We start from the raw sequence: 27681 nt of genomic DNA, 5'->3' as shown, positions 1-27681 counted from the left end.
ACATCATACACAAGTGATTACATTATACATGAAAAATTCCAACAGATCCCCAACCATAAACTGAAGAACTCTTAGATCTCCCATATAAAGTTACATAAAAAGCCAGACCACTATACAAAGCATCCTTTTTTCCCCATAATCCTCACTCTTCCATCTGTCCCCTCCTCAGCCTTTGTCGTCCACCTCTCTACATAATCAAACTACCCTGTCCACAGGTCTTTGACTATTCAGAGCTCTGTCCCCATACCTCCACCAGTCTCTTCTGCTGTACCCCTCTCCCCCTCCAGTCTCTCCTTCAACATTCCCCTCACCCCCTCCAGTCGCTTGTCTTCAGTACTTTCCCCACCTCAGCTTTTGTTCCCCTTATCCATCTTCACACACTCTCTCTCCAGTTACTAAAACAGCCTCCACACATTAAGGATAGAATGATGTATTTCAACAGTATGTTCAGCTCCCAGTAAGATAAACAGCTTGTTTTAAATGAGAAGTTCAATCCATCTAGTTCATCAGATGGTTTACTGAGGTGTCAAGTTCCTTGGTCCTCTTAGAAAAGTGTTGCATGCCAATTTTGCTCCTAACATTGGAGAAAGAACATGTGTAAGAAACATTGCAAAACAGTTTCTAGGAATTCTGAGCCCCAAACCCTACTATGCGTGTTCCTGCATCAACATGATCACAAGATCCGATCGCTTCACTGTAGTTTATTTTGTTTCTCTTTCTTGAATGGAAACAGTGTCCCAGTTGGAGATAAATGTCCCAGACATAGCAAAGCTTATCCTAAAGAGCTTAACCAGATTGTCACCTCCTCAGAATCTGGCTCTGTTAATATTTATTCTTCTAGTGAGGGAGCGACTTTCAGTAGGAACTGTTCAGACCAAATTACCAGAACAAATGCAAAACAAAATGTTTCACAAATCTTCCATCTTCATTCATTTAAGTGCATCATGTAACTTAATGTTTGTGTTCTGTAGCAAAAATAGAGTTTAACCAAAGCTGCTCCTTTGCATATTCCAAAATGTCAATACTGCCTCATGAGGGAATATGCTTCACTCCAGGCTTCCTCCAGGCCCTAACAGCACCAGCTGCAGAAGCTTCAAGATGTTTACTTTCTATAATGAAACCGTGAATCCTCAGGTCAGGCCTCCGCAGCAATTCTGTTGGAGTCATGATGAAAAGGGGTGACAATGAAATCTTTCCCTCTAAAATGAGCAGCTGGCACAGAGGGAACAGTATTAACAATAACTGACCTCAAGTGTCAATTAATGACTTAGTAAATGTGGAGGAATCCAGGTCTCTTCCAGGTGATTTTAAATACCTATCGAGCGTAAAACTCTCTTCTCTTTCTCATTGAGGTGATTAGAAAATGGTGTGTAGCAGGGCTGCTGGGCAAACTGACGGAGGTAATCTGTTAGATATGCCTGCAATTAAAACATAGGATCAGTATACAATACATTGCCCAATGAGAGTAATTCATTCCATTTTACAATGTGCTCTCCACAATGTGCCATTTTTAGTTATTTTGTGAAAATTTACTTAACAGGCACAATGGGATTCTGTGTTGGAAATATTTCCCAGATGGGTAGTGAATCACTAGGACTCATTAATAGAATGACTGTTCTGGGATCTTAGCTGTGGTGCGTGTTCTGTGGTAAGGTCTTTTTCTTAATGAAACTTCAGGTTTTGGCCTAACGTATAATTCCTGACATAGTCCTCTGCCCAGACAGAATAATAATTGCCATTAAACATAGCCTTCACTGGCTCTTTGCAAACCCTCTTCTGCCTCATGTCTTGTTGTGCTGACACAGTTTCCCCACAATGACACTGATAGCTTTGCTTCTCAATCCCATATTAGCATCTTTCTAATGCTGATCAGAAATCCCATATTAGCATCTTTCTAATGCTGATCAGAAATTTAATCATAATTCATTTTTCTAACAGAATCCCTACACTGCAATTAGAGGCCATTCAGCCCATCGAGTCCATTGACCCTCCAAAAGCACCCTACCCAGAACCAACCTCCTTCATTTAATGATAATGATAACTCCTATATACCTGTAAATCAACTTGATATAATGGATCTTTCAGAGTGTCTGGATCATCTTCAACATCCTCGTCGTAATAATCATCATCTGTTTAGAAACAGACACCATTATTACCCATTAGCTTCAAATCGGTGCAAAATAGCACACCAAAAAACTTTAGAAATCAGTTGCCATTATTCAACTATTCAAGAAAGTCTAATTTAGAGATCGAAACCTACTGGGGGTGACTGATCTTTTTAAGCTGATCAATAGGCAACTTGAAGATCCCATCCTTTCACTGTCAACTGAGATATTTGCATTTTACAATTAGAGGCTTCTGAAAATTAGAATAAAATGTTGCTGATGTACCTATCACCTCCCATCTTGCTCATTTGCCATTTATTAATTTGCAGGGCCTGACTGTGTATGCGCAAGTCACTGAAACGCTGCATTAATGGAAACCTGTGAATGAAGAATGATTAATAAGAACGTACATATTATCCCAGTTTTAAATTCTCAACTCTGCTTACAATTGAACTTGATTTCTTTTCAGGGTTTTAAAATCTTGTGTGCTTCAACTATATGCTTCAGATCTAGAGGTCAGTGATACAGAGTCTTGCGTTGTATACTTTCCGAAATCTATGCTTGCGCAAATTTTATCTAAATCAATTCTAGGTATATATTTATAAAGCATCTTACCGTATCGAACACCTGCTCCTGGACTGAGTAGATCTGATAACAGCTGTCCTGCTAAACCCTCATCATCCTCTTCATCATCATCATCCTGGTCCTCCCACATGTCATTGACTTCATCTGAACAAATAAGACACAAACATCAGCTTAACAAAGTTGTGCATTTCAGAGTAGAGGTGCCACTGTAAACAATATATCAAAAACCATGGAAAAACAGGAAAATATGCTTCACTATTTTTTTAAATTTCCCAGATTTTTGTATGCAACTTTTGTAATTAATGCTGATAAATGTAAAACTTTCTATTTTGACACCCATTATTAGAAAAAGGACATTCTTATTAGCTGTGACACAGTTCGATGCTGAGTACAGCTCCTTCCACAGTCTTAACTTCAGAAATTGCTATTCTGCAGCAGCCTGTCGTGTCTCTCAGCACTGTCTGGATTCATCTCTCAAAGGTTGATGGATTAGAATCCATGGATCATGTGTCTGTATTAACATTGCTCAATCGCAGCTTGAACTTTAAGTCAGAAGGCTGGGTTGAGGTAAAACACTGGAGCTGACCCTACTCTCAGTTCTTTATCATTTCCTCAGTAACTCCAAGATATCTTTGTACTGCTTGGATTCATTAGGATCATTGGCTTGCTTGATACGTACACAGACACAGTGGATCTTGCTGAATAAAGTTTTGTGTTATTGCACTTATTTCAACATAGTTTCTATTGAACAAAGCAAAAAGTGATGCATTAAGTCTTCCTCATCCCTCTCGAGTATGAGGATAGTTGTTGGTTCTGTGATATCAGGATACATAAGCACTATATGACCAAAGACACACAATATTTCTGGAAAAGCATTGCTGTGCTTCAAGTTGTAAAATTGATGTCTTGCTCACTGGAGCCCAGCAGCTCTATTACTGAGCAAAATGTGCCCACAGTTCTGATAATCTAAATTTCTAATTAACACTCCGGGGTTAGTTATTCAGGAGAAATCATCTTGACATCACATCTGAAAGCATCTATGTACTATTTACAGAACTCCAAAATGACCAGACAAGCAACAAATAAAACAAGATTACAATGGTTAGTCTGAGAGAGACTGGGATCAAACTTTTACTACAGATTCCATTCAATCTTCAACAAAACCTCGTGCTTCACCAACTTCACACCAATATTAATGGCAACAGTGCAGAAAAACATTATATATATTTACTGTAAAACAGTGAACACCAAAATAGTAAATATTAAACAAAAACAGAAACTGCTGGGAAGATTCAGCAGGCCTGGCAGCACCTGTGAACAAAAATCATAATTAATGTTTTGGATTCAGTGACCCTTCCTCAGAACTGATGGTGGCTAGGAAAAAGTTACTTTTTATGCAGAAGATAGGGTGTTGGGAGGCAGTAAAGATCAAACGACTGGTGGAGATAGAGCCCAAAGAGAGAACAACTGTTGGACAGAAAAAGGATTGGATGACAAATCAGCCTGGAAGAATGAATGCCAATTAGTGGACAATTAGTGGCTAATGATAGATGGCGTGTTTCAGTAGATCATGTGATAACACCACCTGGAGTTCTTAGAAAAGGTCACTCAGCCTGAAATGTTAACTCCAATTTCTCTCCACAGATGTTGCCAGACCTGCTGAACTTTTCCAGCAACTTCTGTTTTGTTTCTGATCTACAATTCTTTCAGCTTTCATGCGATAACAAGGCCTGGTTTGTGGGGGTTGGCGTAAGGACCTGGGAGAACTGGATTTCTTTCTCAAACAAACTTCAAAAAAAGTGATACCTTTACTTTTCAAATACATTGCAACAGCTGTAATATGAACTTGAACACAACTGAATTTGCAGATAACTGTTGCAGATGGTTATTGGGAGGCAGGATATCTGGACCCATTTCACTGATAAATTGCAGTACTTTGTAAGAATCAGCTGTGACCCCTACTCTTGGTACAGTGAATTATTTGGTTTACTTGGGGACCTGGTGAACAATTTATTTTTAAAAATGCACAGAAGCATGTCTCCAAAGAGAACATCTGCCAGTGCATCCAAGATATAAACTTTGACCTGCAATAAGAAGTGAAGCTGATGGTCACTTCCCCACAAGCCAAACATTTTATACTTTTTATGCATTTTGGGGGTATGGGCATTAATGGCAAAGCCAGCATTCACTGTCCTCTACAGGGTAGTGCTACTGAAATAATACCAGTGTACTGCGGTGCTATTTCAGTTAATGATCAATTACATTCTGTGGGTGTGGAGTCACATGTAGGCCAAACTGGATGAAGGCAACAAATTTTCTTCTCAAAAGCATATTAATGAACCAGATGGGTTTTACAACATGACAATTTCATGATCATCATCACGGAACCTCTATTATAGATTTATTAAATTACCTAAATTTAAATGCCCCCAAAAGTGTTTGGATTATTCATCAGGGTGGCTGGATTACTAGCCTACTAACATCAGCACTGTACCCATCTGAGAGCAGCTCCTTCTCCTGAAGGTGGATGGTGATTTGGCTGAGTCTGCGTTATTTTACATTTAAAACAATAAAACTATGCAGCACATGTACAGGACCCTTCCCTATCTGAAGGTTGGTGTGGATTGCTGTTTCTCCTACCTAGATCCTACCTGCTATCCTTTCTCAACCTAGCCTCATGCTAGCAAGTGAGGTATCTATATTTATACAGAACGTTATTGCAAGAGTCTGCCACATCTCCATATACTTCACATGCAATTATTTTCAAGTAGGCTTATAGTTATGTAAATGTGGCAACCATTTTTCACATCACAAGACACTCAGTAAGAGTAAGGTGGATGAGCAGGCAAATCAGTTTCTTTTAGAGAGAAAGAGGAGCAGCTCAAGTGTTTTGCAAGAGGTACCACAGGGCTGTTAACATCTGTCTGAACAGATTGCAGCTGTTTTAGTTTAAAATCTCACTAAAAGACATCATCTCCAAGACTTTGCATTCCATTGGAATGTGGCTCAAATGCCCTCTTAGCCTTGAAATTCAATTCCTATTTGTTTCCATTTCACTTGTGCTGTGCCCTGTTGACAGATTATCTTCACAAGCTTTTAATGCGGACAAGAGTTAGCCAAAATAAGGTATCTGACCTATTCCCTCCAAAATGTACTGCTCAGGACAGAGGCACATATTGAACTTTAGCACTGCCCAATTGTATCAAAACTACCAGTTACACCCAAGTGATATTACACTTCATGTTCCATTATGAATTAGAAAAGTTGGGACTGTTTTCTTTGGAGAAGGGAAGGCAGAGGGGGAATTTATTCAAGATGTTCAAAATCACAAGAGGTCTGTACACAGTAGATAGGGCAAAGAATATGGTAACACAAGGACAATCGTTCTTAAACCTTTGGCTCAGAAGTTCCAATCAGAGTCAAAGATCAATGGGGTGGATGGATATTAGGAGAGCCAACTGAAAACATCATTGCGTTCAAGGCTATGGGTCTAGTGCGGGAAAGTAGGGAATAGCTGCTCCCTATCTACTCTGTCTATGCTCCTCAATCTTATACATCTCAATCAGATACCCCTCAGCCTTCTCTGCTCCAAACAAAACAAGGTTGAGTGTGGGGTTCTGGAAAAGCATAGCAGGTCAGCTAGCATCTGAGAAGCAGAATTGAATTTCAGGCATAAGCCCTTCATCAGGCTTCCTGAAGGGCTTATGTCTGAAACGTCGATTCTCCTGCTCCTCAGATGATGCCTGACGAGCTGTGGTTTTCTAGCACCACACTCAACTCTGATCTCCAGCACCCGCAGTCCTCACTTTCTCCAAAGAAAACAATCCAAGCTTATTCAGCCACATTTCATAGGTAACGCACTCCATCCCAGGTCACATGCTGGTGAATCTCCTCTGCATCACCTCCAGTACAATCACATCCCTCTCACTGTGCATTGACCAGAACTGCACATAGTACTCTAGCTGTTGCCCAAAGTTTTGTACAACTCCAACATGACCTCCTTGCTCGTAAAGTCTTTGTCAAGACTGATAAAGACAAATAATCTGAATGCCTTAATTACAATTCACCTATCCTGCTCCTTCAGGGTTCAACAGACAAACACCCAAAGATTCCCTTGAGATTCGTTTTGACTTGCCATTCACCGAGTACTCCCTTGTCTTGTTCCTTCTTCCAAACTGCGTCACCTCACACTTTTCAGGGTTAAAATCCATCTATTACTGATGTGCTCATAAGGTGAGGGAGCTGTTGGGATACTAGATAAGTGGATAAGGGTGGATGGCAGATCAAGCAGGATTCAAAATAAAGGTTTGGAGGCAAATGTCAGTCAGTCAGTCATTATTAACTCGTGTGTTCACCATGGCGATGTCTCTACCTATCAGAGTCTCATCATTAAATAAATAATCAGCACTCTCCTCTCATCCCGCATAAATTATTTTTTCTATTTACTCTGGTACTCTTGCGAATAATCCTGAGCAATACAAGACAAAAAGCTTCAATAAAAGTTATTTTATAAAGCAATGCTTAACCTTTGCACTACCAATCAGCTTTGAAGAACACACGTGATTCTGTTAAGAAATGGCACAAGTCTTGGTGCAACAACTGTTCTGAAATCTGTGGTGTGACTCCAGGCACCTGTGCAGAGACTCTCCTGATACAATGGCTGGTGCTATTGAATAGATTGTATAAGTAGAAGGGACAACACCACCATCTAATGGCTTTATGGCAATATGACAGAAAATCACAAACTCCACCTTGAATTGATTCAGATAGCTCACGAAACACTGAGCAGGGGAGAATTTAATCGCTCTCCAGTTCCAACTGAAAGAAGCTAATGGAGTTAGAATTTGAAGTGTTTTTAAGCTCAGTACTTTGTAAAACAGAGTCTGCAGATAAGCAGATAACTAAAAATAAAAACAATTCAGTTATTGAACAACAATAAAGGACAATATGTCTGCAGTAATTGGAATCAGCTCAGATAAGTAAACTGTCTATGAGGTAAGGAAGGAGCGCGCGAACAAGCATTCACACTGATGTCATGGTACCTTGATGCCAATCTGCTGTAGATTGCCGCGAGATGTTTGCCTCCATGACACTGGATAGCTCACCAATCACCAGCTTGAAGAGTTTTACAAGAAGGGGAATGTTGGTCCAACGTTCTGGATCTGCTCAAAGCAAATATTATGAAGCCTAGATTAATAATTTCAGGCTAAGAAGGTCTATAAACACAAATTAGGATTGCAGGGGTAATTTTTCACATATTAAAGCTCCCTATTTAATTACTTGAATCTTTAAACAGGATATGGAGGTGCCAGTGTTGGACTGTGGTGGACAGAAGTCACATGACGCCAGGCTATAATCCAACAGGTTTATTTAAAAATCACATGCTTTCAGGGCACTGCTTCTTTGACAGATGAAGTACATTAGACTTCATCCGATGAAGGAGCACCACTCCAAAATCTTGTGACTTCTGACCTTTAAACAGTCAAGTTTAAAACTGTCTACACATTATTTCTTCACAGAAAATCTCAAAGCCCAGAAACAAGAAAATTAACCACAAGAGTACAACCCAAAACAATCCCATCATTTGTCACACATTAAATGTTCACTTTCACCTGTCAATCCACCATCAACAGATCACAGAAGCATATTCACCCCATTGCATCAACTATCTCCCACTGCCTTCTCTTCCCACAGAGGCTGACATTTTCTTTTTCATGAGTTTATTCAAATCTCTTTTGACTGTTATTTTGTTTCTTTATGTTTCTGCTGATTACAGAGTAATAATGACCAATTTATAAATATAACAGATAAATATATGTAAGAATGAAGAGCAAGAGCAGACAATATAACCCTCCAGCTTGCTTCGCCGTTTAATACAATCATGGCTGATCTCAGCTTGGCTTCAATTCCACCTTCCTGCCCACTTTCCATACTAATTTAAAAGATTGGAATATCTCCAACTCAAATTTACTCAATGTCCCAGCATCCACTGCACCGTGGGGTAGTCAATTACACAGATTTACAACCTTTTGATTAATTTATCCTTATCGGTTTTAAATCTGCCAGCCCTTGAGGTGGACAGGCAGGAAGCTGGAAGGAAACAGCAAGCCAGGGAGCATCAGGAGATGGAGAAGTCAACATTTCAGATGTAACCCTTGTGCAGGACGAGGGGTGGGTGTAAGGGGAGCTACAAAAAAAAAGGGGTGGTGAGGTAAGGATAGGTGAACACAGGTAGAGTGTATGACCTGACAGGTCGATGGGAGGAACAAATTCGATTGGGAGCTGGAAGGAAGGGTCAGTCAGAGGAATGAAAGGAAAGGAGGGGACTGGAAAGGGAGTTGAAAATGTGTTGCTGGTTAAAGCACAGCAGGTTAGGCAGCATCCAAGGAATAGGAAATTAGACGTTTCGGGCATAAGCCCTTCATCAGGAAACGGTCTTGATTTGACCTCCCAGTCACCACCCATTTTAATTCCTCTTCCCACTCCCTTTCTGACATGACCATCCTCTGCCTCCTCCATTGCCATAGATTCAGGCTGCAAATTGGAGGAACACCTCGTCTTCCACCTGGGCAGCCTAGTCTGGAGGACTCAACACTGAATTCTCTAACTTCAAATAATCTCCCTTCCCATCCCCCAACTCCCCTTCTAGCCCTCTCCCCCTTCCTCGAACTGACCCTTCCTTCCAGCTACCAAACAGATTCATCCCTCCCACGACCAGCCAGGACATACGCGTTACCTGTATTGACCTATCCCTACCTCATCAACCCGCCCGTCTCTCCGCCTGAAACCTTCCCCCCAACCACAATCCTGAAGAAGGGTTACACTCAATGTTGACTTCACCTCTTGGATGCTGTCTATGTTCTTCCAGCCTTCTGCCTGTCTACCTTGGATTCCAGCATCAAAAGTATTTTGTCTCTAACTAAGCCCTTATCCTAAAACTATCGCAATAGATTGCCCCATATGAAGGCAGATCCCTTCTATGTTTACTTTGTCAATCGGCTTTAGCGCCTTAGACAGTTCAATTACAGTGGAAACTCGATTATCCGAATGTGATGGGTGGGCACTATTTTGTTTGGACAATTGATTAAATGCCTTTCCTCTGGGTCTCGGAGTTTTTAAAAGTCTGTTCCCTATTCAGGGGACCGCAGCAGCACACTGCGCACGGGACCCCGCCCTCAACACCGCCCCCCCCCTCTTGCTGCACCAGCCCCATCCAACACCGCCTCACAACATAAAGCATGTGAGCACCCCCCCCCCCCCCCCCCCCGCCAAACCTGGTCCAACCCTACCCTCCCCCACCCCCCAACCCATTTGGAGATGATGCCTGTTCAATTTCTGTAAACACAAGACACGGTCACTGCTGGAAACACATCTTTGACGTAATATTTCTAGTGGAACTTCAAGATCTCCTTCGGATAATTGGTATTCGGATAATCGAGTTTCCTCTGTATATAGTATGTGGAAAGACACTATTTGCCTCGTACGTCCTCTCATTCTTCTAAACTCCAGAAAGTATAGTCAAAAAGCGTGGGGCTGGAAAAGCACAGCACCAAAGAGCAGGAGTATTGATATTTCAGACACAAGTCCTGCATTAGGAATGGAGGTGGGGGTGGTAGGGGGAGAGAAAGAGAAGTGGCTTAGAGGGCAGCTTGGAAAGCGATAGGCACATGCAATTGGGTGGTGAGAGTGATAGGTGGTAAGGAAAATGGACTGGTGGGACAGTTCAAGATGGTGGTGTCAAGTTGGAGGGTTGGATCTGGGATGAGGCAGAGGGAGGGGTGATGAGGAAACTGGTGAAATCAATGTTGATGTCATGTGGCTGGAGGGTCCCAAGATGGAAGATGTGGTATTCTTCCTCCAGCGTCAGGAGGCTAGGATTTAGTGTTGGAGGCAGCCCTGGCATCACATGACCTGGCGGATCTTCAGTGCATCTCTTCCACTTCCCGCATGTCCACCCTTGAACCCCAACCCTCCAACGCAACAAGGATAGAACCCCTCTGATCCTCACCTTCTACCCCACCAATCTCTCGTTAATAACATATCATCCTCCGCCATTTCAACGACCTACAGTCAGATCCCACCACCACAGATATATTTCCATCCCCACCCCATCAACATTCCAGAGAACATTCCCTCTGTAAATCCGTTAGGTCCCTGCCCCCCACCAACCCACCCTCCACTCCCAACATTTTTCTTTGCCACTGCAAGAGGTGTAAAACTTGCATCCACACCTCCCCCTCACCTCCAACCAAGGCTCCAAAGGATTCTTCCACATCCAGCAGAATTTCCTACACATCCAAACACCTCATCTACTGTGTCCATTGCTCTCGATGTAACGTCCTTTACATTGGGAGATAGGACACCAACTCATCGAATGTTTCAGAGATCATCTCCAGGACACACGCACCAAACAACCCCACCGCCCTATGGCTGACCACTTTAACTCTACCTCCCACTCCACCAAGGACATGCAAGTCCTGGGTCTTCTCCACCGCAAATCCTAGCCATCCAATGCTGGAGGGAGAACACCTCATCCTCTGCCTTGGAACCTCCAACCACATATCAACGTTGATTTCACCAGTTTCCTCATCTCCCCTCCATCTCATCCCAGATCCAACCCTCCAACTTGGCACCACCCTCTTGAACTGTCCCACTTGTCAGTCTTCCTGCCTACCTACCCAGTCCAACCTATCACCATCACCCCCAACTACATCTACCTATTGCCTTCCAAACTACAATTTCCCCTAGCCCCACACCCCCTCCTATATATGTCTCAGCCCCTAACCACGTCCCCCAACATTCCGGATGAATGACTTATGCCGAAACATCAATTCGCCTGTTCCTCGGATGCCATGCTTTTCCAGCACCACACTTTTCAACTCATCTCCAGCATCTGTAGTCCTCACTTTCTTCGAGAAAGTATAGGTCTAAACTGCTCACTCTCTCCCAGAGAGACCTCTCATTGCTGAAATCAATGTAGTGAACCTCTTCTGAAGTACCAATTCAACCACATCCCTCTTCAGATAAGGGGACCAAAATTTTATTCAATACTTTAGGTGCAGTCTCTCTGATGCTTTGGAAAGTTGCAGTAACACATCCTAACTTGTAGACTCTATTTCTTTAGCAATAAATGGCAGAATTCCATTTGCCTTCCTTACCACCTGCTATACCTGTATACAGAACAACATTAATTATCCGAATTTTGGATTATCTGAACAAGATCTCAAGGTCCCCTTAAAATTGTATTAAATTTAAATAAAAGCATGGCCCGGGCTATCGGCGGAAGCAGGAACAGGGTCACCACGAGAACCCTGATCAGTTATCTGGACAAAATACTCCCTGCCCATCTCGTCAGACATTGTTCCGAGGTTGTTCTGTACTAGTTTTCTGTGATTTATGCATGACAACACCTGGATTCTACATCCAAACACTGAAATTTATCTCCATTTAGATTATACATTGTGTATATTACCTCCAACCAAAATGGAAAACCTCAATTAGCCACTTTAAACATCATTCTCCAAATTTTGCCCATTCACCTCACCTTTTCATATCCATTTGTAAATTTCTTATTTCTTCATTGCAACTTACTTTCCACCGACCTCAGTAGCTTCTGTAAATGTGGCTACTTTCTAGCCCTGCATCCAAGTCATTAATATAGTTTGTAATAGTTGAGGTCTGAAGGCCAAATCGAGTGGTACCCCACTAGTTACATTTTGCCAACCAGAAAAAAAGTCATTTATCCTGACACACTGCTTTCTATTAGTTACCAATTCTCTATCCAAGTGAATAAATTACCCCAAACCCAGTACGATCTTACCTTTTGGGTGGCAACTTATGAAATGCCATCTGGAAATCCAGAAGTACTACATCTACAGGATCCCCATCTTGCCCTTTACATCATTGAAGAACTCTAGCAAGGATAATGGAGTGAACTTGTGGCTGGAGTCTGAAGAGGTAGGGGAGGCCCTAAATGAGTTTTTTGCTTCAGTATTCACAAAAGGGACCTTGTTGAAAGAACACAGTGGATCAGGTTAATAGGCTTGAACAGACTGATATTAAGGAAGTGGCTGTGCTGGAAATTCTGGAAGCATCAAGATAGCTAAGTCCCCAGGGCTGGACCTGATATATCCAAGGTTACTACAGGAAGCGAGGAATGAGACTGCTGCATGTCTGACGATGATCTTTATATCCTCACTCTCCACGGGAATAGAACTGGATGATTAGAGGGAGGCAAACATTGTACGTCTGTTCAAGAAAGGTAATATGCAAACCCTTGGGAATTAAAGACAAGTCAGTCTTACATCTGTGGTAAGCAAGATACTGGAAAGGATTCTGAGATAGAATTTATGACTATTTGGAAAAATATAGTTTGATTAAAGATAGTTAGCATGGCTTTGCGAGGGACAGGTCATGCCTCACAAGCCTTATCGAGTTCTTTAAAGATGTGATGAGACAATTTGACGAAGGTCAAGTAGTGGATGCGGTGTATATGGATTTCAGCAAGTATTTAATAAGGTTCTCCTCAGTAGGCTCATTCAGGAAGTTAGGAGGTATGGGATACAGTGAAATTTGGCTGGTCAAAAGATAACAGTGGATGGTAATGGATGGTAAAGTATTCTGCCTGGAGGTCGGTGAACAGTGGTGTCTTACAAGGATCTGTTCTTGGACCTCTGCTCTCTGTAGTCTTTATAAATGACTTGGAAGAAGTAGAAAGGTGGGTTAATAAGTTTGCCGATGACACAAAGGTTGGTGGTGTTGCGGACAGTGTCGAGGGTTGTTGCAGGCTACAACATTGGCAGGATGCAGAGCTGGGCTGAGAAGTGGCAGATGGAGTTCAATCTGGATAAATGTGAAGTAATTCATTCTGGGAGATCAAATTTGAATGCTGAATACAGGGTTAAAGATAGGATTCTTGGCAGCATGGAGCAACAGAGAGATCTTGGGGTACATGTACATAGATCCCTCAAAGTCACCGCACAAGTTGATAGGATTGTTAAGGCTGTGTTTTGTCTTTCATTTTCAGGGGGGATTGAGTTTAAGAGCAGTGAGGTTTCACTGTAGCTTTACAAAACCGTGGTTAGACCACACTTGGAATATTGTGTCCAGTTCTGGTTGCCTCATTATAGGAAGGATGTAGAGGAGATTTACTGCTTGGATTGGAGGGCTTGTCTTATGAAGACAGGTTACTTGATAGAGGTGTACAAGGTATTGAGAGGCACAGATAGATAGCTAAATTTTCCCCAGCGCAGAAATGTCTGTCTCGAGGGGTCATAATTTTAAAGTGATTGGGGGAAGATTCTTTACGCCGAGAGTGGTGAGTGTGTGGAATGCACTGCCAACAATGGCAGTAGAGTCAGAGACATTAGGGAAATTTAAGATATTGCTGGACAAGCACATGGATGACAGTAAATTGAGGGGTGTGCAAGTTATATTCATTGAATCCCTGCAGTACGGAAGCAGACCCTCTAGACCCATTCCCCTACCCTTTCACTCGACAGTTACCCATAACTAATGCATTCCTGAATTCTGAATTGGCCATGCCAAATTGTCCACACCTAACCTGCACATCTTTGGACTGTGGGACGAAACCAGAGCACCTGGGGGAAACCCACGCAGATACGGGGAGAATGTGAAAATTCCAGACAGGCACAACATTGTGGGCCGAAGATGTGCTGTACTGTAATATGTCCTATATTCTAACCTCCATGTTATCTGTTGGGATGGTACTAGTGTACTCTGCTTCAAAACTGAAGCAAAGTCTTGATTTAGCGATTCTGCCATTTGTGCTTCCCACATAACTCTCCAGTCTCATCCTCCAATCAACAAAATGTTCACTTTAGCTACTCACTTCCATTTTATACATAAAAAAACTTCTGCTGTTTTTGTATTTTGCATTAGTTTTCATTTCACCTTTTAAGGAACAACCAAGGGTTACTAAAACAGTTCCCATTTTCCAGCAGGTTACTTGTCATTGCAATATGGTGTGCCTTAGTTTTTGTTTCTAAAATACCTTTAACTTCCCCATTTCACCATGGATGACATTTACCTGCCCCCACCCCTCCAACAGACTCCTCCATTCTTTCTATAATCTCTATCCTATTACTGAACAGAGTCAGGCTTGGGCTGGTAAGTGCTAAGTATCATTCATGTTACAAGTGCCACACAATGACCATCTCTCCACTGAATGGCATTACCATTGCTGAATCCCCCGCTACCAAAATCGCTGCCCTTACCATTGCCCAGAAACTGAACTGGTGCATAAATTCCATGGTTACCAAAATAGGTCAATCAGCCGGTAAAAAGATGAATATTCACCTCCCAAGTACTGATTTTCAGTCCTTCACCCGTTTTTTTTACAATGCATTCACTCAGTTACAAAGTGAACCAGTTTGATTGTATCACTCTCCGAGGACTGCCTCTTACTGTCAGATGAGCATCCATTAATTGGAGTAAGATTCCCACCCTCCCACATGCCATTGCACTAACTGCAGTTGATCCTTTTATAAATTCATTCATTGAATGTGGGTGTTGCTGGCTGGGCCAGAACTTATTGCCTGTCTCTATTTGCCCCTGAGAAGGCGGTAGCGAGCTGCCTTTTGGAACTGCGACAGTCCACTTGGCGTGGGTAGACCCATAACGCCATTTCTTTTTGAACAATTGGATCTACAGTTATTCATAAGTGCCTTAGTTTCTAATTGCTCAGGAACTGCAGGAAACTGCTCTCAGGTGACCCATCATTCTGCTTAAAAGTACATTTGTGCATATATTTCAATATAAAAAATGTTTTAGTCTAACACCCTTAATTATTTGATTGCACATAGATTTTTATTACATACAAGTTGGGACCCCTTCAGTGTTAGTAGTTTTACTTCACTGCAATTTTATCCCCTTAGATCAATGTAACTGCTAATTATTTATAATTATTTTATGCAACCTGTTTGGACATGTTATGACACTTGCAGGGTAGATGGGACTTGAACCTGGAATTTCTGGTCTCGAGGTAGGGACACTGATAATTTACATACCTAGTTCCTGTTGCCCCTTGGTTTAACGTATCATTTGGTTCACCCTCTTTTTGCCAACCTGTTTCACAAGCTACTTAGCTCACCCAACTCTTACGCAGCTATGCTCACAGGTCAAAGCCTTAAACTCAACATCTCCTCGAGCTTGATATTCTCGCTCCATTGAATAGGATAGAGTGGAATGGAGCCAATGTAAACTTTACAGATGAGCCACAAGTATGATTCCCCTCTTTATGGTTCAATTTAGTGAATAAGTATCAACTTGAAGGTCAAATGTTCTCTTTTTGTACCAGTTAAAAATATTCTGCATTCTCTTCATATGCTCCTTCCTGCATACATATACAAAGACTTTGCAAGTTTATTCGCAGTTTCTACTGTTACGGACCAGACCAAACCCCCTCAAAACATACTATGACAGCAGCCTAACTATTTATTATTTTAAAGTAAGACATTGCATTCCAGATGTAATTTGATTGGTCAAACAACTAATTATGCAAAATACACTATTTTTACAGGAGTTAAAATACAGACATAGAATGTAGTACAGTACAGAACAGCCCACGATGTTGTGCCGACCATTGATCCTCATGTAAGGTAAACCTAATGTACGAACCCTCAAATGTCTATGACCATATGCATGTCCAGCAGTCTCTTAAATATCCCCAATGACCTCGCTTCCACAACTGCTGCTGGCAATGCATTCCATGCTCTCACAACTTTGTAATGAACCCGTCTCTGACATCCCCTCTATAGTTTCCTCCAAACAGCTTAAAACTATGACCCCTCGTGTTAGTCATTTCTGCCCTGGAAACAGTCTCTGGCTATTGACTCTGTCTATGCCTCTCATTATCTTGTATACCTCAAATAGGTCCCCTCTCTTCCTTCTTTTCTCCAATGAAAAAAGTCTGAGCTCAGTCAACCTCTCTTCATAAGATAAGCCCTCCAGTCCAGGCAGCATCCTGGTAAACCTCCTCTGAACTCTCTCCAAAGCATCCACATCTTCCCTATAATAGGGCGACCTGAACTGGAAGCAGTAGTCCAAGTGCAGTCTAACCAAAGTTTTATAGAGCTGCAACAAGATCTCACGACTCTGAAACTCAATCCCCCTGTTAATGAAAGCCAAAACACCATATGCTTTTTTTAACAACCCTGTCCACTTGGGTGGCCATTTTAAGGGATCTATGTACCTGCACACCAACATCCCTCTGTTCCTCCACACTGCCAAGAATCCTGTCTTTAATCTTGTACTCAACTTACAAGTGCAGCCTTCCAAAATGCATCACTTCGCATTTATCCAGATTGATGCCACCTCTCAGCCCATCTCTGCATCCTGTCAATGTCACCCTGCAGCCTACAACAGTCCTCTATACTGTCAACGACACCTCCAACCTTTGTGTCATCTGCAAACTTGCTAACCCATCCTTCAATCTCCTCATCCAAGTCATTGATTAAAAATTACAAAGAGTAGAGGCCCAAGAACAGAGCCCTGTGGAACACCACTCACCACTGACTTTCAGGCAGAATACTTTCCTTCCACTACCACTCGCTGTCTTGTCGACAGCCAATTCTGTATCCAGACAGCTAAATTTCCCTGTATCCCATTCCTCCTGATCTTCTGAATGAGCCTACCATGGGGAGCCTTATCAAATGCCTTGCTGAAGTCCATAAACACCACATCCACTGCTCAACCCTCATCAACTTGTCTAGTAACATCCTCAAAGAACTCAATAAGATTTGAGAAGCATGACCTGCCCCTCACAAGCTGTGCTGACTGCCTTTAATCAAGCCATGCTCTTCCAGATGGTCATAAATCCTATCCCTCAGAATCCTTTCGAACACCTTGCAGGCTACAGACGCAAGACCGACAGGTCTGTGATTGCTGGGGATTTCCCCATTTCCTTTCCTGAAGAGAGGAATTACATTTGCCTCCCTCCAGTCCTCAGGTACGACTCCGGTGGAGAGCAAGGATGCAAAGATCTTCGCAAGCAGCGAAGCATTCACATTTCTCGCTTCCCAAAGCAGCTGAGGACAAATGTGATCTGGCCCTGGCGACTTGTCAATCTTAACGTTTGTCAAAATTTTCAGAGCATCAGCTTCCTCAATTTCTATCTGTTCCACCATGCTTACCTGCTCCTCAATGGTTTCATTCACTACAAGGTCCTTTTCTTTAGTAAAGACAGAAGCAAAAAATTCATTTAGGGCTTCCCCTACCTTCTCAGACTCTATACACAAGTTTCCTATGCTATCCCTGATTGGCCCTACTCTTTCTTTGATCATTCTCTTATTCCTCACATACGTGTAAAATGCCTTTGGATTCTCCCTAATCCTTCCTGACAAGCCTTTTTCGTGCCCCTCCTGGCTCTCCTCAGACCATTTTTGAGCTCCTTCCTCGCCTGACAAAACAAAAATAATTTGTCTTAACTTTATCAAAATGCTTAACAAAATAATATATTAACTATTAATTAACTGTACGAATATAGTAACACCCTATAAACAAACCCGTGGCAACAGCAAATTCAGTAAAACAGATTGTCTCACATGCAATTCAAACAGCAGGAAGTGAATCCCAGTTTTTAGCTGTAATTAAGAGGGGAATAAGAGTTCTCACATCCAGCTTCAAGAGTACAGCAACTGCTGAAAGCTAAAACTAAAACTCCTGGTTCAGCGGGAACTTAACTTCATCCATTCAGACTGCTTCTACTGTTCCAACTTTAACAAAAAAAGGCCCAAGGCCTTTCAAGCTGTTTACTTTATTGACTGTAAGCAGACCCCTAGCACCTCTGTCTCTATCCTCTTATTGAAAAAAGGGTTAAATACAGCTCTTATAGCCATAGTACTGTCACACCAGTCTAGTTTTATTAACATTAATTCACTTTAACGTTGGCCTTACATTCAGATTGTTTAAAATAAGGGGATCCACTGTTCAAAGCTTGGAATTAAAAAAAAAATCTTACTTTTCGCAGCCTTGGAGCGAGTGCGTATTCCCTCATCGGCATTGAATATTTCTTCTCCTTTCACCATGATATCCCGTAGCCTCTTGTCGTCTGTGTTTATGCCATGTTGTAAGAGTTTACACATTGCTACGGTGCTGTAGAGTTAACACAATCTGGTTAATGACCAGTTCTGAAATACACAATAATAGCCTCTTTATAAAAAGTTATTGAGTCACACATATTATCTGGTCATTTTAATACACATTTCTCTTATTTTGGAGTGAAGGACATACCGAGAGGTGTAACGCTTTTTAATTTTAATTTCACAGTATCATCACTATCAAACTTAACAATAGCACATGCACGCAAACACCAATGGTTAGATCCCTCTAAGAACATGTCAGATCGTCCCTCAAATCACAATGAAATCAGCTTTGAAATATCTTGTGCTTTGTTTTTTATTCACTCACTGGATGAGGGCATTGCTATGTGTGACATTAACAATAACCTCTTCTCTGATGAAAGCTGATTCATTTAGCACCTTGTCCCTTGCCTTCACAAAATCTCACTGGTGCAGTTAGCAACCCTTTTACTGATTCTAAGTTTATAAAAGATGGAGTTGCTTTCATCTTACACAAACTAATTCTTACACAGTTCCCATATTAACATATCTTTTAAACTTTCTCATACTTTTTGTGGTTTGACAAAACTGGATGTGGACAAAACTTATTTTTATCTGTTCCATTTGGAAGCTCATACTTTGGGTATCCTGCCCTTCAGCTCCATGGGATGTGTCTATTCACCCTTAAACTATATTTACTTTCCAAGCCGTTCGTAATTTCTTTACATTTTTACCCTAATCTTCAATTCCAATCCATCTCTCAGCCAGATCCCTTTTCAATTTATCGTAATAGGTTCCCACTCCAGCTGAATTCTTTCACAATTGACTGAACTTTGTTCTACTCCAGAATTAACTTCAAATGAATTAGATTAGATTAGATTAATTAGTGTGGAAACAGGCCCTTTGGCCAAACAGGTCCACATCAACCCTCCGAAGAGTAACCCACCCAGATTCATTTTCCTGATTCCATTTATCCCTGACTAATGCATCTAACACGATAGGCAATTTAGCATGGCCAATTCATCCATAGAACATAGAACATAGAAAGATACAGCGCAGTACAGGCCCTTCGGCCCTCGATGTTGCGCCGACCGAATCCTACCTAACCTACACTAGCCCAATAACTTCCAAATGCCTATCCAATGCCCGCTTAAATGACCATAAAGAAGGAGAGTTCACCACTGCTACTGGCAGGGCATTCCATGAACTCACAACCCGCTGTGTAAAGAATCTACCCCTAACATCTGTCCTATACCTACCACCCCCTAATTTAAAGCTGTGTCCCCTAGTAACACCTGACTCCATTAGCGGTAAAAGGTTCTCAGTGTCGACCCTATCTAAACCCCTAATCATCTTATACACCTCTATCAAATCTCCCCTAAACCTTCTCTTCTCCAATGAGAACAGCCCCAAGTGCCTCAGCCTTTCCTCATAAGATTTTCCTACCATTCCAGGCAACATCCTGGTAAACCTCCTCTGCACTCGTTCCAATGCCTCCACATCCTTCCTATAGTATGGCGACCAAAACTGCACACAATACTCCAGATGAGGCCGCACCAGAGTCTTATACAACTGCAACATGACCTCAGGACTCCGGAACTCAATTCCTCTACCAATAAAGCCCAGTACACCATATGCCTTCCTCACAGCACTATTTACCTGGGTGGCAACTTTCAGAGATCTGTGTACATGGACACCAAGATCCCTCTGCTCATCCACACTACCAAGTAGCCTACCATTAGCCCAGTAATCCATCTTCTTGTTACTCCTACCAAAGTGAATGACTTCACACTTAGCTACATTGAATTCCATTTGCCACATTTCTGCCCAGCTCTGCAACTTATCTATATCCCGCTGTAACCTACCACTTCCTTCCTCACTATCCACAACTCCACCGACTTTTGTGTCATCCGCAAACTTGCTTACCCAGCTTTCAAGCCCTTCCTCTAGATCATTTATAAAGATAACAAAAAGCAATGGTCCCAAAACAGATCCTTGTGGTACACCGCTAGTAACTGCACTCCAAGATGAACATAGTCCATCAACTACTACCCTCTGTCTCCTTCCAGCCAGCCAATTCCTAATCCAAACCTCTAATGTATCCTCAATGCCATACCTCCGTAGTTTTAGCATTAGCCTACCCTGGGGAACCTTATCGAACGCCTTACTAAAATCCATATACACAACATCTACTGCTTTACCCTCGTCCACTTCCTTAGTCACCTTCTCAAAGAACTCAATAAGGTTTGTGAGGCACGACCTGCCCTTCACAAAACCATGCTGGCTATTCTTGATCACGTTATTCCTATCCAGATGTTCATAAATCTTATCCCTTACCATTCTCTCTAAGACTTTGCCCACCACTGAAGTCAGACTCACTGGCCTATAGTTACTAGGGCTATCCCTACTCCCTTTCTTGAACAAGGGGACCACATTCGCTATCCTCCAGTCCTCTGGTACTATTCCCGTTGACAATGACGACATAAAAATCCAGGCCAATGGCTCTGCTATCTCCTCCCTAGCTTCCCATAGGATCCTAGGGTAAATGCCATCAGGCCCAGGAGACTTATCTATTTTCATCCTTTCCAATATTCCCAGAACCTCTTCCCAGCATATTTCCAGGCCATCCATTCTAATCATTTGTGACTCCATATTCACATCAGCAACAGTGTCCTGTTCCTGAGTGAATACTGATGAAAAGTATTGATTCAGTGTCTCTCCAATCTCCTGCGCCTCCACACACAACTTCCCACTACTATCCTTGACTGGACCGATACCTACCCTAGTCATCCTTTTATTCCTGACATACCTATAGAAAGCCTTTGGGTTTTCCCTAATCCTACCAGCTAAAGACTTTTCATGTCCCCTTCTCGCTTCTCTTAGCTCTCTCTTTAGATCCTTCCTGGCTACCTTACAACTCTCTATCGCCCCAACTGAACCTTCACGCCTCATCTTTACTTATGCCGCCTTCTTCCCTTTCACAAGGGATTCCAATTCCTTACTAAACCACGGCTGCCTCACAAGGCCCTTTACACCATGCCTGACTGGTACATACTTATCGAGGACACGTAGTAGCTGCTCCTTGAACAATCCCCACATCTCATTAGTGTTCTTCTCTTGAAGCCTGTTTTTCCAATCCACACATCCTAAGTCATGCCTCACTGCATCATAATTTCCCTGCCCCCCAGCTATAACTCTTGCCCTGCGGCGCACACTTATCCCTCTCCATCACTAAAGTAAAAGTCACCGAGTTGTGGTCACTGTCCCCGAAGTGCTCACCTACCTCCAAGTCTAACACCTGGCCTGGTTCATTACCTAGAACCAAATCCAGTATAGCCTCACCTCTTGTTGGCCTGTCTACATATTGTGTCAGGAAACCCTCCTGCACACATTGGACAAACACCGACCCATCTAATGAACTCGAGCTATAGCTCTCCCAGTCAATATCTGGGAAGTTAAAGTCCCCCATAACAACCACCCTGCTACCTTCACTCTTTTCCTGAATCATCCTCGCAATATTATCCTCTACTTCTCTAGGACTATTAGGAGGCCTGTAGAAAACACCTAACAGGGTGACCTCACCTTTCCTATTTCTAACCTCAGCCCAAACTACCTCAGATGGCAAGTCCTCTTCCATCGTCCATTCCACTGCTGTAATACTATCTTTGACAAGTAATGCCACACCTCCCCCTTTTTTACCATGTCTGATCCTACTAAAACATTTAAACCCTGGAACCTGCAACAGCCATTCTTGTCCCTGTTCTACCCACGTCTCTGTAATGGCCACAACATCGAAGTCCCAGGTACCAACCCACGCTGCAAGTTCACCTACCTTATTTCTTATACTTCTGGCATTGAAGTATACACACCTCAATCCACCCTTCTGTTTACAGGCACCCTCCTTCGAGATCGCTGCATTATTCATAACCTCCCTACACTCAAGGTCCTGTACCCTAAAGCTACAGTCCAGGTTCCCATGCATTGCTTGGGAGTAGAGTTGACAATTATGCATACGAGAGAAATACTCACCGCACACAGACCAGAGGGGATTTTATCAGGTGGCGCATGCATTATGCTAATAAGAGTTGGAATTAACCTCATCTGCATGGTGGGAGGTGCTGTAGAGTTTCCCATGCACATCCAATCTGCTCATCTTTCTGCATTGTGGGAGGAAACCCAAGCAGACACAGGGAGAATGTGCAAACTCCAGACAGACTGTTGCCCAAGACGGGAATCGAACCCGGGTCCCTGGCGCTATGAGGCAACAGTGCTAACCACAGTGCCCACCTCCATTGAAACATATTCCATTTCATTCCCAGACAAGTTCCACCAATACTCACTGAGCTGGTCAAGAAATTTCTCTTGTGCACCACACAATATAGGAATTCCTCCCAATCCGACCTTTTACTCTGATATTTCAAGAGCCTGGCTCAGGAAAAGGAAGTGTCATTATCACTATCACAGACTACAAAGTCTACTATAGTCTTTGTATCTTTCTGAAATTTGCTTGTGAATGTACTCCAAATCCATCTTGGTCTACCCATATTATTCCTGTGACTGATCCCTCCTATTTTTAAACTGCAATTTTAACACTGGCTCTGTATCGGATATCTTTACCAAACTTGCCACACTTCTCCAAATCATCATTATCCTGTTTCCTAAAACAGGACAGGTAGCACACCTGACTTTTCCCTCATATTGCCCATAGAAGAGAGGCTGCCGACTCGTCCACTCAGACATAACAAATTCTAGAGCAGGTTTCCCGGTGGGTCCAGGCAGACTGCACAGAAACTCAAGCAGAGGCTCCAGTTGATTGTGAACGAGGTGTGCAAACACCATTATCAGAGACTGCAGAGAGAAAAGGAACAGTGAACTCAAATTACAGACCGGAGGAGAAATAGGGTAACCGTAAGAAATAATAACCACCCCTTAAACGTGCTCCCATCTTCAATACGATTGTAACGGATCTTTGACCTTAAACCCACTTTCTACCAAATTCGCATGTGCCTAGATTCTCGCAGAGTCCAAATGTCTATTTATCTCTGCCACATACATTTGCACCAACCCATTGACCACAAGCCCCCATACCAGACCCCCTGCCCAGTCATGACTCCCTCTCCTACCCACCTGCATTACACTGAGCGTTTCTGCTTGCTGCATTTTGCTGAGGATTGCTCGCAGAATCTGATCAAGGTTGTCTCCTAACTGTGAGCCAGCCTTTGAGATGAGTGTAGAAACCAATCGCCCGACAAATGCTGCTGTGTATTCAGAGGTTCGGGGGTCAAGAAGCTGGCTCACCACTTGCATGACGTACCAGAGCCCATTGTGACCTTGGTCATCATGCCATTGTGCTATTTGCTCCAATGCTACAGCAACATAAGCTCGCAGACACTCACCACCATTCTGTAAGAGAAGACTTCAGTGAGAAAGGAGGTTTCTTCATTTCAGATGTACCTTATTTCATTTCAGATGTACCTCACATCACACTCATTAATTAAATCTCCCCATCTATTACTTACCATTGGAGCAGAAATCATACAGGAAACATTTTTAACTTAGAAAGCTACCTGGTGAACATCATAATGGGAGTCATTCAGTCTCTTCATACTTTTACGAGCATGGTTACAGAATTAAGGCAGGCAGCTGCTAAACCAACAACCTGCAGTCACTAATTTATAGAACGGACACATGAATTCCCCAATTAATCCCTGCCACTGGCCTAAATTAAACCAACACAAGTGTACAATTGAAACATTACTACTTTTAACATAGCAATTCTAAACAAATCCTACTCTCTCCTATATTAAATGCAAACCAATCTAAACATGATGCCACATTCTCTCCCTATAACGTTATTCCAACAATAATCCCAATATGCCACAATCTGCACCAATCCCAAATTAATTCCAGTGCCTAAAACCACACATGCATAGAATCACAGAAGTATTACGGCACAGAAAGAAACCATTTAGCTCATTACGTCTGCACTGACAGTATTAATGCTGATATTAACCTCAAGCTAATCTTTCACTCCTGCCATAACTCTATCAAACCCAACAATTTTTAATCTCAGATTCCCAGAATTTGCAATACTTTGCTTTTGTAATCCCACTGCTTTGTTCTCACCCACCCTAGAATCTCAAATCACCTTTATGGATCGAAAGAGCTTGGTTTGGAAAACAGCACTTTACTGTCTTATTGGGGCCTCACCTACCTGCATTGTTGCATTGTCATCCGTGTGCAGCGTACACTGAGCAACAACAGGAAATGCCTGACAGATCAGCACCTCTGACAGTGGCAGCTTGGTGTTTCTCACTACTGTTGTCAGTATGTCAATGGCAGTCTGCAGTCAGATAAATGTTTCAGTGTCAAGATAAGTCATTGCTTGGGAGTAGAGTTGACAATTATGCATACGAGAGAAATACTCACCGCACACAGACCAGAGGGGATTTTATCAGGTGGCGCATGCATTATGCTAATAAGAGTTGGAATTAACCTCATCTGCATGGGGCCCTGACAGGCCTCAATTTGAGCAAGCTCCTTGAAGATGTCCTGTGCCAACGATGCCACAACTGGATCTGGAGATACAGACATCAGCAAGCAGAATTAGAAAATTAACCTCTTGTATACAGCATGCAGAAGATTTCTGGTGAAGCCAATCAACCTGATCGACAGTGGAACAGAAAAACTATGCAGTCAGCACACTGAGTGGACTTCACAAACGTCTCACAGGTCAGACAACCCAGATTCTAATATCATTTCAAGTTCTCTTAAACCACGGCAGCAAATCCCGAGATTGGACATTCAAATCCCAATATGCATTCACTTGATTAGAAGGGTGTCCTGATGGGTAGGGGAGCTTGGTTTAGTTAACTCTGGTGTGGGGAGGAGTGAGTGCAGTGATCTGTCCTATATTTTCTTTTCTCTCCTGTCAGTTAAACCAACTCCCCTTCCCATCTGGAGGCCCTTCTAATCAAATGAATACATGGCTCCTGCACACTTCACGAGGAGGATTTACCATCTAACATCCAATTCTAAAGTCAGGGGACCTCCAACTTGCTCAACAACACTTCTCTCAAACAAAACCCATTTCCCAGCAACATTTTGGTTCCAATTTAGTGTGAAATCAAACATGGTAGAACAGTGGCTCAGTGGTAAGCACTGTTACCTCAGAGTACCAGGTTCAATTCCAGCCTTGGTGATTGTGTGAAGTTTCTACGTTTCCCAGTGTTTGTGTGTTACTTCCAGGGCTCTGATTTCCAAAGATGTGCAGGTAAGGTCAATTAGCCACACTAAGTTGCCCTGTATCGACCAGAGATATGCAGATTAGGTGCAACCTCATGGTAAACGTGGGGTTACAATGAATACAGTGGGGGAAGCAGAGTCTGGGTGCAATATTGTTTACAGGGTTGGTGCAAAGTTGACAGAACGAATGGCCTCTTTTTACACCATAACAATTCTATGAATTGTTTGGTCTAAGGATAGGTGGTGGCATTTGAAATGCTTTCCTTTATTGGTTAGAGTATTGAGTACAGGAGTTGGGAGGTCATGTTGCAGCTGTACAGGACATTGATTAGGCCACTGTTGGAATATTGTGTGCATTTCTGGTCTCCTTCCTATCGGAAAGATGTTGTGAAACTTGAAAGGGTTCAGAAAAACTTTATAAGGATGTTGCCAGGGTTGGAGGATTTGAGCTATAGGGAGAGGCTGAACAGACTGGGGCTGTTTTCCCTGGAGCATCGGAGGTTGAGGGGTGACCTTATAGAGGTTTTCAAAATTATGAGGGGCATGGATAGGATAAACAGGCAAAGTCTTTTCCCTGGGATCGGGGAGTCCAGAACTAGAGGGCATAGGTTTAGGATGAATGAGGAAAGATGTAAAAGAGACCGAAGGGGCAACTTTTTCACGCAGAGGGTGGTGCATGTATGGAATGAGCTGCCAGAGGATGTGGTGGAGGCTGGTACAATTACACATTTAAGAGGCATTTGGATGGTTATATGAATAAGGAGGGTTTGGAGGGATATGGGCCGGGTGCTGGCAGGTGGGACTAGATTGGGTTGGGATATCTGGTCGGCATGGACAGGTTGGACCGAAGGGTCTGTTTCCATGCTGTATATCTCTTTGACTTAATGCTGATTACGTTGCAAGACAACTGAAAAATAACAAGACAGGTACGTTGACATAAAGCAGCAGCAAATGATCTGACTCCTACCGTTGCTATATTTGAGGAAGATTGCAATGGTAAGGGGGCAGACTTTATTTTCGACACTAATAGTGAAGGTAGGATCCACAGTGCAAACAACACATAATGTCTCCATGACCAGGGTCAGCACCTCAGAACTGAACTGTGTGGCAAGATGCATCAAACCATCCAGGATGCTGGGAAGGAACGGCTGTAAAACATGTGTACACTCAGAGAGTTTCAACTGGTCACAGTATCTGTGAAGTAGGAAAGGGGATATATATATTAGACCGGCTAATTGACTACAACCCCAACTGTAATAATAAATCAATTAAACATACATATTAAAATCAATACCATTGATTTCATTGGAACTGAATGGCTCGAATACATTGCTGGAAAAGTCCAACATAATGAACAATCCAAACCAAGTCAGCTAGCCATTTTCTTAATTAACAAGCACATGAACAAATAAGTTAAATCAGACAGAGTAGGCACATCCTGTTTGTATTTTTTTGTTTTTAAAAAAGTCTCTAACCTCGTAAAAACCACAAGACCTTCAGATGTTGGAAATCAGAACTGAGGAAAGGTCACCGGACCAGAAACATTAACTTTGATTTCTCTTCACAGATGCTGCCAGACCTGCTGAGCTTTTTCAGCAATTTCTGTTTTTGTTTCTAACATAGTGGACAGGACTTGTCAATGGATGGCATTGTTATGGATTTCCATG

At 42.5% G+C, this 27681-nt stretch overlaps 1 protein-coding gene across 1 annotated transcript in view; it reads right to left on the bottom strand.

Moving 5' to 3' along the window:
• Positions 1-686: 686 nt before the first annotated feature.
• The window catches only part of ipo9 (importin 9), a 73187-nt gene continuing 46192 nt past the window's right edge, over positions 687-27681 (bottom strand). Inside the window, exons 15-24 of the mRNA XM_060845646.1 lie at positions 26982-27208; positions 25199-25347; positions 24984-25112; positions 23897-24172; positions 23451-23617; positions 18670-18803; positions 7733-7852; positions 2721-2834; positions 2053-2129; positions 687-1418 (exon numbers count right to left, since the gene is read on the bottom strand). Coding sequence (XP_060701629.1) covers positions 1308-1418; positions 2053-2129; positions 2721-2834; positions 7733-7852; positions 18670-18803; positions 23451-23617; positions 23897-24172; positions 24984-25112; positions 25199-25347; positions 26982-27208 — 1504 coding nt within the window. The 3' untranslated portion in view covers positions 687-1307. The remainder of the gene's footprint in view (positions 1419-2052; positions 2130-2720; positions 2835-7732; positions 7853-18669; positions 18804-23450; positions 23618-23896; positions 24173-24983; positions 25113-25198; positions 25348-26981; positions 27209-27681) is intronic.

The sequence above is a fragment of the Hemiscyllium ocellatum genome, chromosome 26 (genome assembly GCF_020745735.1).
Source record: "Hemiscyllium ocellatum isolate sHemOce1 chromosome 26, sHemOce1.pat.X.cur, whole genome shotgun sequence".
Classification (NCBI taxonomy): Eukaryota; Metazoa; Chordata; class Chondrichthyes; order Orectolobiformes; family Hemiscylliidae; genus Hemiscyllium; species Hemiscyllium ocellatum.
Note: the sequence above shows the minus strand (reverse complement) of the source record. Positions and strands in the feature narration are given on the sequence as shown.